The sequence below is a fragment of the Madurella fahalii genome (assembly GCF_045866475.1).
Source record: "Madurella fahalii IFM 68171 DNA, scaffold_3, whole genome shotgun sequence".
In the NCBI taxonomy this organism is placed as follows: domain Eukaryota; kingdom Fungi; phylum Ascomycota; class Sordariomycetes; order Sordariales; genus Madurella; species Madurella fahalii.
In genome coordinates this window covers 4,370,578-4,384,340 of record NW_027263973.1, presented here as the reverse complement: position 1 = coordinate 4,384,340, position 13,763 = coordinate 4,370,578, and the positions used below count along the sequence as shown (strand labels likewise).

Below are 13,763 nucleotides of genomic sequence, written 5' to 3'. Positions count from 1 at the left end.
GCTGTAGCCTCGCTCCGGGAGAGAAAAAAGGAGTTCCAGCTTTGCCGCGGTGCACTGGGGGAAAGAAAGGTTTTGGATGGGGACCGAGAATCAGGGCGACGAGGTTTTTGCCTGCCCCTGGACGACCATGCTCGTTCGAGAACCATGTGTAGACCCCGCTAGGGCTCTTGCGCTAGGATCAAACGGAACCCCCCAGCGACATGGTCATGCCCTGGTAGGGCAGGAAAGCCGAGGCCAAGCTCTCGCTGCTGCTTGGCGCGTGGGCCGAAATGTCAGATTCCCCGTAACGAAGCTGTGCCTCGCCTCGGCCAAAGTCTTAAAGCACCTTAATCAACCGAATCTGGCTAGTGTACACTGCATCTAGTGTACCTCCGTAGTGTACATTAAGTCGCTTGGCCCAGGCGATCTCCACAGCGATGTTGCCTTCGTCTATGATTTGCCCGTTACGCGCGACGGCGTGCATGACAAGGCAGGTGTTGGCCCTCCCCTTCCCCGTAAGCAGCAATACACCGCCTGGCGTGTTTGGGCTATGCTTTGTCGCCACAAATCACCGACGGGATCTCCCAGTGGAATGTCGCGCTGCTGCGCCGCGTTGTGACGATTGATGGTGCGACTAGCCAACTCCCGTCTCTCCAGGTCGGCGACCAAAACGGGGTTCACCGTTCACGAGAAATGCATTCGAACTGTGGATACCGCAGACTCGTCCCGGCCAGTGATGTTGGATTTCAACCCGGCCGTGATCCAGCTACATCAACGCCACCCTGGCCTTGTTGCGCAACCGAGAGGCGGTTCCTGTGCAGCCTCCGGCGTTGGTCGCGTCGGGGAATCTGTGCGTTAATCTCAGCCTCACATCTCACCTCTCCCATATCTGTTCTCGGTTGTGTGCTACAGAAGGAGGAACATGGGGGTATAGAAGGATGAATTACTACGGCGTTGCATTCCCCGGCCACCTAAACCAGTCGACTCTTCCCTCGTCTTCTCTTCGCAGCAGTGCAGCACATCGTTTTCGTCTCATCCAGAAAACTCACTGAACTGCATCCTTCTCGCGTCCAAGCATCTGTCTCATAGCTGCAGTCATGCTTCTCGGCAGCACAATAATCCGAAGATCTTTTTGAGCGGATAGTTGATCGATATGCGCCTCGTTATCCAAGCAAGCGAGGGTGAATCTCCCACTCGAACCTTATACCTAAGGTAGGTACCTGATTATTGGTGCTTCTTTGCCGCGCCTGCATTGCTCGCGTTTGCAATCGGACCAAACACGCCAAGCAGGGTCAACCAACGGATGGCATTCAAGACGGCACTGCAACCCACCCCGCCCCACACCATGTCGTTCCACTGCGAAGGGCTGAAGAAGGTCTCGGCGCCCACTGCTCGGTACGCGGCGTAGATGTGGCCGTAATCGGCGAACGCGACAGCAACCAGATAACCCTTTACCGTTGCCGGGTCGCGCGAGAAGCAGCATACCACGGCGATTGCCGCGAGCAGAAGCAGGACGTTGACCAGCTGCAGCGTCACTCCCAGTGCCTCGGGGGAGAAGGCATCCGCTGCAGCGGTCTCGTTCGGGACTTGGTTGGCAAAGTAGCCGGCGGGATCGCGCATGCCGACGACGTAGGCCCAGACGCTGAGGGGAAAGGGAAAGGTCAGCCCAAATAGTAAGAGATCTTACGGAGACGCAACCGAGCAACCTACAGCAAAATAGGCTCGACGATGCCGAGGATAATCAGTGGGAAGGTGGGTAACGTTGATCGGACCATGGCGCACAATTGTCGAGTTTGGCCGAGTCTGATGAGGTGGAGAGTCCGAGCTACGGAGGATGAACTTGGCCGGATCTAAAAATTTAGGTTTCACGATTCGGCCGCTGGCTCTAGTGTTTGCTGACGTGAGATTCGCTTGCAGGGCGCTCGGATGAGGCATGATTAGTGTAAAACTGAGGTGCCATGATCCCGGGTTCGTTGTGCGACAGCAAGCCAAGCATGGTACGTACCATACTGTACATACAGTACTGCGCTGTAATTACTGTGTGTCCAGCACAGCGGGCGCAGGTCTTGGCGACGATACCTACGTAGGTGCCCTTAGAAGCCAACACGGGCACTTGTCTAAGGCAGTGAGTGTGCCGCAAGCAGCCCCTCACTGCCTCTGTTTAACTTGGGCAGCCTTACTATTCCTTAGACACTCCCCCTTTCCTCACAAATCACCTGATTTATTCCTTCGGGCCCTTGAGGACGCCCTACTAAGGCTACTGTCGCGCATCATGGACCGCGACGATGTCATGGTAGGAGGCAGGGCCGGTCTTTTGACTCTTTGCACGTGTGGAATGCCGGTGCTGACAAACTTGGCAGCCCGGCCTTTGGGATGAAGCGTTCGATGGGCTCACTGATGCCGACAAGGAGATTCTAGGATCGATTCGCCAAAAGGTCGACGCCAGCCCCTCCGCAATCATCAAGACCGTCGAGGATAAGAGAGGAGAATGCGTCAAGAGGCAATGGGTGCTGTACACCAATAGAGCCGGCGAGCAAGTCATGGTTCGGGATGTGCTGGCCAAAGTCTGTGACTGGCTCAACCGGTTCGCTGCGATTGGCGATGGCGTGGCCCAGTTTGATCCCTCCCACGCCGCGCTTCCATGGGGCGCTCTGAAAACCCTGCTTCAAATGGCCATCAATGATTGTCAGACATTTGGCCTTATGGCCGACAGTCTTGAGACGGTCGCCGGAATTATCACGCGGTATACCGAGCTTGAGACCCGTGTTCTCATCCGCACATCAAGCCTGACGAACCAACTCTCCGTGGCCCTTGTCAAGCTCTATGGAGCGGTGCTCAAGTTCCTGGCTCAAGCAGCCAAGTATTATGGACAGAGCACTCTCAAGCGAACCCTGAAAAGCGTCGCCAATAGCGCGAAGCACATGGTCGAGGGGCGCCGCAAGAAACTATCCGCTTGGATTAACGGGATAGACACAAAGAACACATATGAGACTGCCCTGCAATATCACCACGCGGGAACCTGTGAGTGGGCATTGAATCTGGCAGAGTTCCATGCTTGGGAGTCCCCCGGCGACACCGGCCCACGGCTGCTCTGGATTCACGGGCCGGCCGGGTTCGGGAAGACGTTTCTATCGGCATGGATCATTCGACATCTGAAGGAGAAGAAGAACCAGCGTGAACCGTCATATTTCTTCTGCGTGGCCGACAACCAGCTCACCCGTGACCCGTTCGCCATTCTCCGCTCCTGGCTCGTCCAGCAGTTAGACCAGCCGAATGAAGCGCTGCTTTCAGTCCTAGAGCGTGTGTACACATCACGCAAAAACGAGCAGACTGTGACCCATTTGGGGCTATGGGAGCTTTTCCGCGCCGTGGGCAGTGTCGTCGAGGACTGCACTTTCGTCGTTGATGGCTTCGACGAATGTGTCGACATTGACACTGGCACTCGCTATCACCGCAACGACCCGAGAAAGTGTTTTCTCCGCGACCTGATTCAGAACCTCGCCCAGACCAAGTCGCGCGTGCCGGTGGTCAGCAGGGATGTTCCAGACATTAGCGAGTACCTCGCGCGAAACTCGGTCCACGGCGCCGGCATCACAAAACTCGAGTACAAGATCTCGGCAAAGGACACGGCAGCCGACGTGCGGTCCTTCTCCGAGTTCATGGTCAACGCTAGGCTCGCTAGGAAGACCGAGAAACTCCGGCGAGAGATTGCCGATACGGCGGCGGAGCGGAGCGAGGGCATGTTTCTCTGGATCAAACTCCTCGAGCAGGAGATATCACCGGGGCAAAACGCAAAGCAGCTCGCCAAGAGGGTCAAGGAGATGCCGTCTGGTATCAGCGAGGCTTATTCTCGCGAACTTGACAAAATCTCTCGGCTGCCGTCTTACGAGAAGGACCAGGCCGTCATGATCTTGCAATGGCTCCTGTTCGCTGTTCGCCCCCTCAAAGTCAAGGAACTGGCCGAAGCTCTCGTAGTGTCCGCGGATGACTTGGAGGACAGATACCCCGAGGATGATCTGCCAGATAACTGGCACGAGGGTTTCGTTGACGACGACTACGTCAAAGAGATGATCCTCGGCCGGTGTGGCTCCCTGCTTCAGTTGAGATCCACCAGCTCGGACCTCCCGTTGGCCGACCACACGGTTCACTTCGTTCACTTCTCCGTGAAGGAGTACTTATCCAACCCGTCCGGCGATAACCGATGGGCACTCGAGCTCGGTCTCGCCGACACGGCGGCACAGGAAATTCGTCTCTCCAACACCTGTCTGCGCTACCTCACTCTGGACACGTTTGAGGAGGTCCCACCAGATACCACCATGTACCCCTTTCTCTCGTATGCGTCGTGGGCGTGGTACTACCACAGCTTCCACGAGAAGCCGAAACCGCCAGAGGACATCATGACTCGGACCCAGAAGGCATTTGATCCCTCGGTGGCGAGTTGGAGAGTCTGGTGCGTGACCACGCTGGCATCGTTACTTTGAAAATCGAAACAAGACCAGTTGACGGTGAAATTGCAGGACACCGGTGATGGAAGAACGGCTGATGGACGCAGCCGTCGAGCGCCATAGCTCTCAGGATGACGACCCCGATCCGGAATCGAATGACAGCGGCGAGTGCGGGACCAACTCAGCGACCGGGAACGCCTTTCCCAAAGGAGATACCGGAGTGTCTGAAGCCGCAGATAATGGGGCCAACGGTGGGGAGACCAACGATTGGAAGAGCAGCGCAGAAATATGGCCACAGGCGGTGCAAAACCCCATCTATTATGCATCCCTTCTCGGACTGACGGATGTGGTCAAGTGGCTGGAGGGCCAGGGCCTGGACTGCGGCTGCAAGGGTGGCCGCTTCGGGTTCCCTCTGCAGCAGCGGTTGCTATGAACCGTGTGGAGACCGTCAAGCATCTTGTGAGCCTCGGGGTTGACGTGCTGCAGACCGGCGGAGTGTATGGAGCTGCCATCGTTGCTGCGGCGGCCACGTCCGGCGACGAGCTCGTGAAAGTCCTTCTAGATGCTGGGGCTGACGTAAAGGCTACGGACGAGCGGGGATGGACGGCTTTGCATCACGCTGCGAAACGCGGCAGCGTAGCCATCGCCCAGCAGCTTCTCGAGCGTGGAGCAGATGTCGATGCAGCCTCACGCAACTCGTGGACAGCTGCGACCACGGCTTGTTGTCATGGCAACCGGGACGTCCTCTTGCTCTTGATAAAACACGGCGCGAACTTGGACATTCCCGGTAGTGGGAACCCACTCGCCGAAGCCGTATTTCACGACAATGCGTATATTCTTGCCATACTGCTAGATAACGGATGCGGCATAGATAAATCGCTCATCCTTAACGGCCAAGAGGCGCTCAAGCAAGCCGTCAAGCTCCAGAAGCCGCAAGCTGTTGGTCTGCTGCTCAAAAAGGGGGCGGACCCCAACTTCTCTAATAGTCGAGGGTGGACGCCGCTACACGACGCCGCCGCCACCGGGAACCTCGAGATCATCAAGACACTCATCAACACAGGCGCGGTGGTAACAGGGGTCTCGGACACCGCTGACTGCGCTCCGTTGCAGGTGGCAGCTGCAAACGGCCATCCCGCCGCTGTGAGACTGCTCCACGAACATGGCGCCGATGTTAGCCAGACACATTCAGGCGGCCTTACGGCCATTATTCTTGCTACGGAAAACGCCAATCGGGAGATGATTGTCCTGCTGCTGGACATGGGAGCCAGCATGAGATGCATATGGGAGCAGGCGAAAAGCTCTCTGTACGACATTGCGGCCAGTTCCGGAAATGTCGATATCGCGGAACTGCTGGTGCGCCGCGGCTACTTCAAGTCCCAGCAAGCAACCGAGACGACGGGTAAGCAGGGCCCGATCGAGACGAGCTCCGATGACAGCAATCTCGTCATCATGGCTTACGACGGGGACGTCCAAGGAATCAAACGGCTTCTCGACACGCTTGGCCCACCTTTGCCGGTCCGAGTTATTGAGGAAGCATTGCGCGCCGCAGCCGCCAGGGGTCATCTGACCGCCGCCAAGCTCTTGCTGCGCAGCGGCGTCCGGATCAACTCTCGGGACACGGTCGACCGGACGGCTCTGCACTACGCAACCAAGTACCTCCACTGGGACGTGGCCGACTTCCTGATCGAGAAGGGCGCCGACGTCTCCGCGGAGGACATGATAGGCTCCACCCCCATCGACCTGGCGGTAGACCACGGCATGGAGGCGGTCGGCTTCATCCGGGCCAACATGGACAACTTCAGCCTCCACATCAGCCGACGCCCGTCGCTCCTCGCCGCGGGCCCGAACCAGTCCGCAAACCAGCTCTCGGTCATGGGGACGAGGAAAGCCATCTCGGGCTCGTGGGCCGGCCACCACGAGCGGATCGCCTGGGAGGAGAAGATGTCCTTCTCCATCGACATACCCGCCGCGCCGCCGCCGGGGTTGCGGCCGTCCACCTTTTCGAGCGAGAGCGAGGACGCCGTGGGCAAGTTTCAGTTCCACGGCTTTGTCGATCCCATCGGCACCGTCTGGTTCGTCAAGCTCTACGAGAGACACGGGTGGCTGTACCGTGGCCAGCTCGATGCTGAGAAGATGACCCTGAAGGGGGACTTGGGGAAGAAATAGGAAGCTGTGGTTTGGGACGTTTGTTCTCGCACTGCTGCATCGGGAGGCGGCGGCGGAATGAGGTTCTGGTAGCCGGCGGGGCGCAGCAGAGGGGCTTGAGGCTCACGTGCCATTGCCGTGTAGGGGTGCCATGGTTGCGTTGATTTGCTGGCCTCCCTATTTTCTTTTTTTAAGCCTCAGACGAGGCTACCACTTATGCTGCCTATCATTGGCTAGACTTAGTTTATGCTTTAGACCTTGCTTAAGCCGGAGTCTAAGTATCTACCTGAAAAGCAGGCAGCGTGGCAAACGCAAAGCCAGTCACGGCTAGCACAGTGAACGCTGCATGTGCATGCAGAGAGGCTGGGTGCGATGTGTGGGCAGACGATGGTGTGCTGGTCAAGTTAGAGTTTGCAGACATGCAAATGGAGCATACTTGCATGCTAACGTTTGCTGGGTTGACCTATCGGCTTTGGAGCATCCGCAGGCGGTACCTCGAGCCGTTTTGCCGTCGGTGTCTGACCAAATATGCACTTCAACAGGTTGGGTTGGGTTGGAGAAGAGCTGCATTCATGCCCAATAGGGATATTTGCTGCTTCTGGTAACTCGGTGAGAGTTGGGCTTGTTAGTAGACCGCCGGGATCCTGATTACGCGGCCACAATGCTTCTGCCCACCGAAACTGGTGTCCCGGATGAGGCTCAGAAATCCGGTAATGTCTTGCAATGAGGAAAGGAGATTACCCGAGTTCACCGACTGAGGTGTAGTGGGGGGTGTGTTACAAGCAGCAGCCACGTCGGCATGTCTCAGCCTTGTGCTTCAACATGTTACTATTGGTCCGCGCAGGAAATGGCTGGTCGCCTTGGCTTGGCATTCTCGTTGCCTTCATGAAGACGTGGTGGGTTTAAGGGACGGCGACCCTGTGTTCCCGTGGAGGTGAAGATCCGGCTTCCTTCCCGCTCTATGCTTTGTTTGCCCGGGGTTCTCTCTGCCAGAGTTCTGTGCTATTCTATTCCGCGACTTTGGCAATCAAGTTTGTTTGCTTGCCGTCTATCGATCCGCTCTTTCTATTTATCCGTTCCACCATTCAAACGATCATCAGCGTTAGCCTGGATTTGGAGACGCGATGGACACAAACCAAGTTTATCAGATCCGGGTTGATCCGCCCGACGATTCTGGATCCGAACAAGCGGATCAACCCGACGACTCTGGATCCGAACAATGGACCTGTGTAGAGCCGCCGCAGACCATCGTCATAGAGGTAGAGAAAGAATCGGTGAGCACCGATGAGGCGAGTCTGCCATGGGATGACTCGGCGATCCAGATCGAGGACGATGATCGGGAGGCCCGGTACGACGTTGAGAGTCTTTCTAGCATTGATTCTGCAAATAACGGCACGCTCGCCGATACGCTGAGAAACCACGAGCTTAAGGGCTTCGACGGGAAAAGATTCTGGCCCACTGAGTTGCTTCGTCGCATCATGTCGCGCGAGAGACTCCATGAAGAGCTGGAGAGAAATCAATACCAACGCCTGAGCATGGCAAAACACGACATCTTGACTGCGATCTTGGATCGCAATTATATTCGAATCTTCGCCCTGCTCCTGTTGGTAGAGAAAGGCCATGAAATCCAGCAGCTCATAAAGCAGGAGGCATCGGACAGTATCCTCCCAATAAGGCGCCAACCGGGATGCAAGCGTGGCAATATCAGATTCCTGGCGAACGAGAACGGTCAGGGTGCCGGCCCCCCCCGCAAAGTAGAGTTCATCGATAAATGGTTACAGCACGAGAGGGAATTCTTCGAGGATCAACAGTGGTCGGTCATCCCGCCATATCTGGAGTTTCCGAAGCACTACACGTTTGAATCGAAGAGAATTCTCCCCTGGCGGGTTGTTTCACAGCACGAGGGCGGCGATGAAGACCCTCCGGGGTTGCAGTTCGAGAGGCAAGGGGCATACGGGACGGTGACCAAGATTATAATCGACCCGGACAGCCATGGGTTTTGTCACAAATTGAAGGAGGTGAGGCGAGGAAGGGAGATGAACTCTAGCTGATGCCAGACAACAACTGACAAATGGCTTATCCCAGATCAAACTCGAGGAGTGTCAAGCTTTCGCGCTGAAACGGCTCAATCAAAACAACAAGGAGGAGCGGGGCAAGTTCCACAACGAACACTCCCAACTGCGCCTTTTCGGCGGCGCCGCGCATCGGCATCTTGTGACGTTGCTGGCTAGCTTTGAGTTCCAGGGTTACTACCATCTGATCTTTCCCTGGGCCGATTATTCGCTGGAAGAATATTGGGAGCGTGAGTCACCGAAGGGGAAGAAGGGCATCGTGCGCTGGGTGGCCAAGCAGGTGGCCGGGCTTATGGCCGCCGTTGACACGATCCATGACCCTCCGTCCCAAGTCCTGCTCCCGGAGAAGAAGTACGGTAGGCACAGCGACATCAAGCCGGACAACATCCTCTGGTTCCGAGCCACCGACGACCCGCATGGGATTCTGGTTTTGGCTGACCTCGGCCTGTCTTCGCTTAATCGCGAGGTCAGCAGGTCGAACATGCCCTCGGACAAGGCTCCTAGGGTACCGGGCTACCGTCCGCCCGAGTGCGATATCGACGGTGCCAAGGTGTCAAGGGCGTTCGATATCTGGACGATGGGCTGCTTGTTTACCGAGCTCCTCACGTGGCTACTGGGAGGACGGAAGCTGTTGGACGAATTTGAGCGCGTACGCAAATCACAGGACTATCTGGAGGGTGTTAATAGTCTTCTGTTCTTCCAGCTCATGGAGAAAGAGGACAGGTCTGGCCATGTGGTGCAGGTCAAGAGATCAGTATCTGAGGTAAGCCACCGTCCTTTTTCTTCTTTCCTTCTTTCCTTCTTTCCTTCTTTCCTTCTTTCCTTCTTTCCTTCTTTCCTTCTTTCCTTCTTTCCTTCTTTCCTTCTTTCCTTCTTTCTTTCTTTCCTTCTTTCTTTCTTATGTATTACTTTATTTTTTATTTTTTATTTTTTTCATCTTCTTGTAAATCTCCTGTAGGTGACACGGTTTTGACTCGGTCCTTTCGCATTGCAGTGGTTCGTCAAGTTGCACGGCCTCAAAACATGCACCCAGTTCGCACATGAGGCGCTCGACATCATCGAGAACGAGATGCTCGTTGTGATATCGGAGGAGCGCACGCGGACTAGCTCAACACCCCTGAGTAAGAAGTTCAAGAGGGTGTACCAAAAATGCCTCGAGGACACGGCCTACGAGACGGAGGGGCTGGCTCGAAACCACGAGCTCCAACAATTCGACCCCGTTGAAGCAAAGGTAAAGAAAGATGCACCGACCCTGAACGGGCCGTTGCCATTGCATCGGGGCACATGGAGCAGATCACGTCTCTCGCGTGATTAAGGGTATTGGAGGATACAAGACTCTCATATCGTTGTCCAAGCTAGACTTGCGGGTTCATGTTTGTTGGTTTCCTCACATAATCAATAATTACTAAATATCTCTTTCAAATGCAATCCCACTGCATGTATCGGCAATCCCTCATTGCACTCTCACCGCTACTCTGCCCGCCTTCGATATTAAGCCGAGACCGTTTGATAGTGGTTGCAATTGATGGCATTGTACATGTCCGTATACTCGGCCTTGGTGTTTTTGGCAGGTCAGTTAGTGGTAAAGTTCTGGTTACGGTGGCTGCGGTGGTGGTTGGGTACCTCAGACAACGGCCGAGGGATGGTGCATTGGAACCGTCCGCGCTTCCAGATGATCTCGACCGTTCCACGTCCAAATAGGCTGACTAGAAAAGCAGCCAAAGCCCTTTCCTCGGTGTAGGTTGCCCTGACGAAAGCGACGGCCATCTCTGTTCTGATAACTAGGATGATGGGGGGAAAAATGAAGAAAAAAAAGTTTTAAAAAAGGAGAAAAAAAATAAAAGAAAAATAAAGGGTATCGGGGGAAAAAAAGAAAGAAAAAAAAAAGAAAAAAAAAGAAAAAAAGGAACAAGCATAGGACAGACATACACACCAACGACAACGACAATCGAAACTCTGGGAGGGATGGTCGTAGAAGGAGAAGGACATGCACACGTGTATCGCACTAAGGATGCAATGCGGCGGTGCCCAGTTGCTGTGCGCCCGCCCCAGCTCCGCCCATGAGTGTGCCATTTGCTGTGCTGCAGCTACGCGAGGATTATATTGTCAAGGCGCAGGCTGGTGGCACTCTGTGAGGTTGAATCAAGAACATGCGTCACAAGCAGATTGGGCGATACGCAGGGCCCAGAGCATAAGTATGGCCACCCTGCACCAGACAGTTTTCGGGCTGTGGCGGTCGGGAGCCGATCAGGCCTTAATTATGGATCGACCATACTCGAGATCTGCCGGGGTTTACCGTCAACGGCGCTCCGACAACTCCAGGTCCAAGCACCTAACGTAAGGGCGAGGCTGTGGCTCAGCGACGAAAAAAAAGAAATAAAAAAATTTCTTTTTTCTTCACCCCCCTGTCAACGGCACATTCCAGTCTACATAAATACCCGCGAACGCCCGTTACAAAGACAATGGATTGGACGCGTGATGACAGATTGGTCTCCGATAAAGATCTGGCGACTATCTTCAAATATGAACCCAAAACCACCACAGTGGCCCATAATCTTGGAAGGGACGAGGTCAGCGGAACCCTGTTATCCCGCCGAATGTACTGTCACCTACTGACATGTTCGCCGCTCAAGACATTGCTCATATCGACATTGGAGGATCATGAATGGCCAAGATGGCTAAGTGAGGTAACGGGAAGACAAGGCCCGTTCATTAAGAATCTCCCTGGAACGGCTTGGCTGACCACGGCTGATGTTGGTAGAGGTGTCCGCGGCTCGACGGCTCTGCGTCCGGCCTAGTAATTATGTAGGATCAATCATGCCATGCAAAGGCGTTAGGGCATGAGCTAACCAAGGGCATGGCAATTCGCAGTCTCGCCAGACGTTCGGGTGAACCGCCGCTGAAAGGATTGAAGATGAGCCGTCGGAGGGTAGAGGAATGGCGGAAGGGCCTCGACGACCTCGAACCCGCCCGGATGCGACCGGAGAGAGCAATGACGCTTACTAAGTTTAATGACATGGCTGCCCCTACGGGATCCGGAATATCCACGGCCGGGTCCAGACATGCCCTCAGGACCTTGCCATTTTCCATGGCCACCTTTCAGTCGATTACGGAACGGTTCCATACTCACGGTGACATTGCGCGTACCGTAAGCCGTGCTGATGTGGCGTCTTACTCGAGCACCCCGGTTTGCATGGGGGAATATCTCGCTTACGGTATAGTATTTGACTTGGGTTTTACTCCACGTGGAGGCTGATGGGGCCTCTTAACAGTTACCAACTGCCGGACAACGAACGCGTGGAACATGGATCTCGCACTAACATGCACCTACTTTCCTCACTGCGCCCTTACCTTCGCGATTGTTTTCGGGTGTACTGTCTCGGTCGAAGAGGAAATCTTAAATCGTCTATCGTCTATATCAACGGTGGAGGCAACGCACCCCCTGGTAATGCCCGGCATAATCGCCGAGCTCGAGCGGCTAAGGCATATCAACGCGGTGGAAGCCACTATCGATGAGCTCGAGGCACGCATCTTCGAACTTGATTTTAAACCGTCAAACATGGATGAGCTAGCCAGTGCTGAGGCTGGGAAGAAGAACAATGAGAGGCGCAACGCTTGGTTGGACACGGCCTACATGAGTAATCAATTAGTCAACTGGAATACGCAACTTGCTAGGATGGCCGCTTGCGCGGTGAGCCTTGACAATACCGTGTTCAAGCAGAAGCAGGATCCGACCAGCCAGGGTAAACCTGTAACCGGAAGAGAAAAAGACGCAACATACTACTACTCGTTAAGCGAAGGAACTCCAGGGGGTCAAGGTCTACGGCATGACATGGCGGCAGAACCAGGTGTTAAACGCGGCGGCGAATTAGGGAGCTGGTTTCCGGCCCCATTCGTACGAGTTGCTGAGAGCCATAGCGCTGTAACAAACTGGCCGGGAAAGGCATGCTCGGATGGGTCCTATAGCCCCGGCGTATCCGAATCGCCGGTAATGGGAGGACCCATGGTTCTCGAAACCAGTAGTGCCCGAGAAGAACAGGAAGCTCCCAGAATCATAGGCGATGCGCAACCGAGAGATATAACGCAGGAACACGGGGGGCAGCCGGAAGATCAGGAACAGTGTTTTGAGCAGCCCGAAGTATGGATCCAACGGCAGAATCCATCCTCGTTCCACAAACACATGTGCCGTGTTGGCTGCAAGATCCAGGAGCGCCTACAGGCTATTATTGACGAGAACAACGATAGAATTCGGGATTGCAAAATGAGGGTGGATGGAATGGCTATGGCCACCCAGTGGGTAAAGAACTTGATTTTATTTCTTCTACTCCTATTCTTCTGGCCCTTATCCACCTCCCCTTTCTTTTCTTTCCTTTTTTTTTTCTTTCTCCCTGACAGGAACTGTCCAAAACATCCAGACGCTCGGCAGGGTACAATTAAGCTGCCGCCAATTGTAATAGAGACGGGAGCTCTGCATGATCTCGAATCAAGCTTTCCGAGCGTAAATCCAGTGTCAAGATACTTGTTTAAACTTGCTTTCTTTTCTGGATACTTCCAAAAGTCCTACCAATATCCCGTTGATTGTGCGGCAGGGATTACATGCCCTTAAGAACCTGGTGTCAAAGGCTAATCTAGCGGATTCGAAATATCATAGGCCAACGGCGAGACAAATGTGCAGATTGCTCTCGAGATGCGGCGAGACTCGCGACACATGCGGTCTATAGCTCTTGTGACCATGGTGTTCCTCCCGGGGACCTTCTTTGCGGTAAGTCTCCTCCGTCTGATCGTTTTATCGCGCCTCCCAGCATCATACAGCTGATAAGTCCGATTACTAGTCCGTATTCTCCATGACCTTTTTCAACTGGGACAGCGACGGCTCTAGCGCGGATCCCATCCTCTCGCACTGGTTCTGGATCTACGTCGTCTTTACATTCTGTGCGACCGTGATGACAATAGTCCTGTGGTGGTTCTTCGTGGTGCACCGGCCGTCGCTGGCACGAAAGGCGGCTGGTAATGAAAAGCAGGATTGAAACCTGGGAGCGTGATCTACTGAGCGCTCGGGAACATTTTCTTCTTGTCCCTCTTGTCCTCTTTCCTTGATTAGGTAGTAGTAGCATTACATCGT

General features: G+C 54.7%; 5 protein-coding genes across 5 annotated transcripts; 4 read left to right on the top strand and 1 right to left on the bottom strand.

The window, feature by feature from the left end:
- Positions 1-1,203: 1,203 nt before the first annotated feature.
- On the bottom strand, positions 1,204-1,754 carry MFIFM68171_06700 (uncharacterized protein; the record flags this gene model as incomplete). Its single annotated transcript, XM_071062120.1, has 2 exons — positions 1,204-1,621; positions 1,690-1,754. 2 exons carry the CDS (start codon positions 1,752-1,754, stop codon positions 1,204-1,206), a joined length of 483 nt encoding a protein of 160 aa, XP_070918221.1.
- A 497-nt stretch (positions 1,755-2,251) lies between these two features.
- MFIFM68171_06699 (uncharacterized protein) lies at positions 2,252-6,590 on the top strand (the record flags this gene model as incomplete). Its single annotated transcript, XM_071062119.1, has 4 exons — positions 2,252-2,272; positions 2,340-4,429; positions 4,497-4,675; positions 4,780-6,590. The coding sequence occupies 4 exons, from the start codon at positions 2,252-2,254 to the stop codon at positions 6,588-6,590; spliced, it is 4,101 nt and encodes a 1,366-aa protein (XP_070918220.1).
- A 1,103-nt stretch (positions 6,591-7,693) lies between these two features.
- Positions 7,694-9,956, top strand: MFIFM68171_06698 (uncharacterized protein; the record flags this gene model as incomplete). Its single annotated transcript, XM_071062118.1, has 3 exons — positions 7,694-8,587; positions 8,655-9,404; positions 9,636-9,956. 3 exons carry the CDS (start codon positions 7,694-7,696, stop codon positions 9,954-9,956), a joined length of 1,965 nt encoding a protein of 654 aa, XP_070918219.1.
- A 1,147-nt stretch (positions 9,957-11,103) lies between these two features.
- Positions 11,104-12,513, top strand: MFIFM68171_06697 (uncharacterized protein; the record flags this gene model as incomplete). Its single annotated transcript, XM_071062117.1, has 5 exons — positions 11,104-11,328; positions 11,403-11,446; positions 11,513-11,856; positions 11,914-12,384; positions 12,437-12,513. 5 exons carry the CDS (start codon positions 11,104-11,106, stop codon positions 12,511-12,513), a joined length of 1,161 nt encoding a protein of 386 aa, XP_070918218.1.
- A 119-nt stretch (positions 12,514-12,632) lies between these two features.
- Positions 12,633-13,668, top strand: MFIFM68171_06696 (uncharacterized protein; the record flags this gene model as incomplete). Its single annotated transcript, XM_071062116.1, has 3 exons — positions 12,633-12,938; positions 13,293-13,403; positions 13,474-13,668. 3 exons carry the CDS (start codon positions 12,633-12,635, stop codon positions 13,666-13,668), a joined length of 612 nt encoding a protein of 203 aa, XP_070918217.1.
- Between the last annotated feature and the right edge of the window lie 95 nt (positions 13,669-13,763).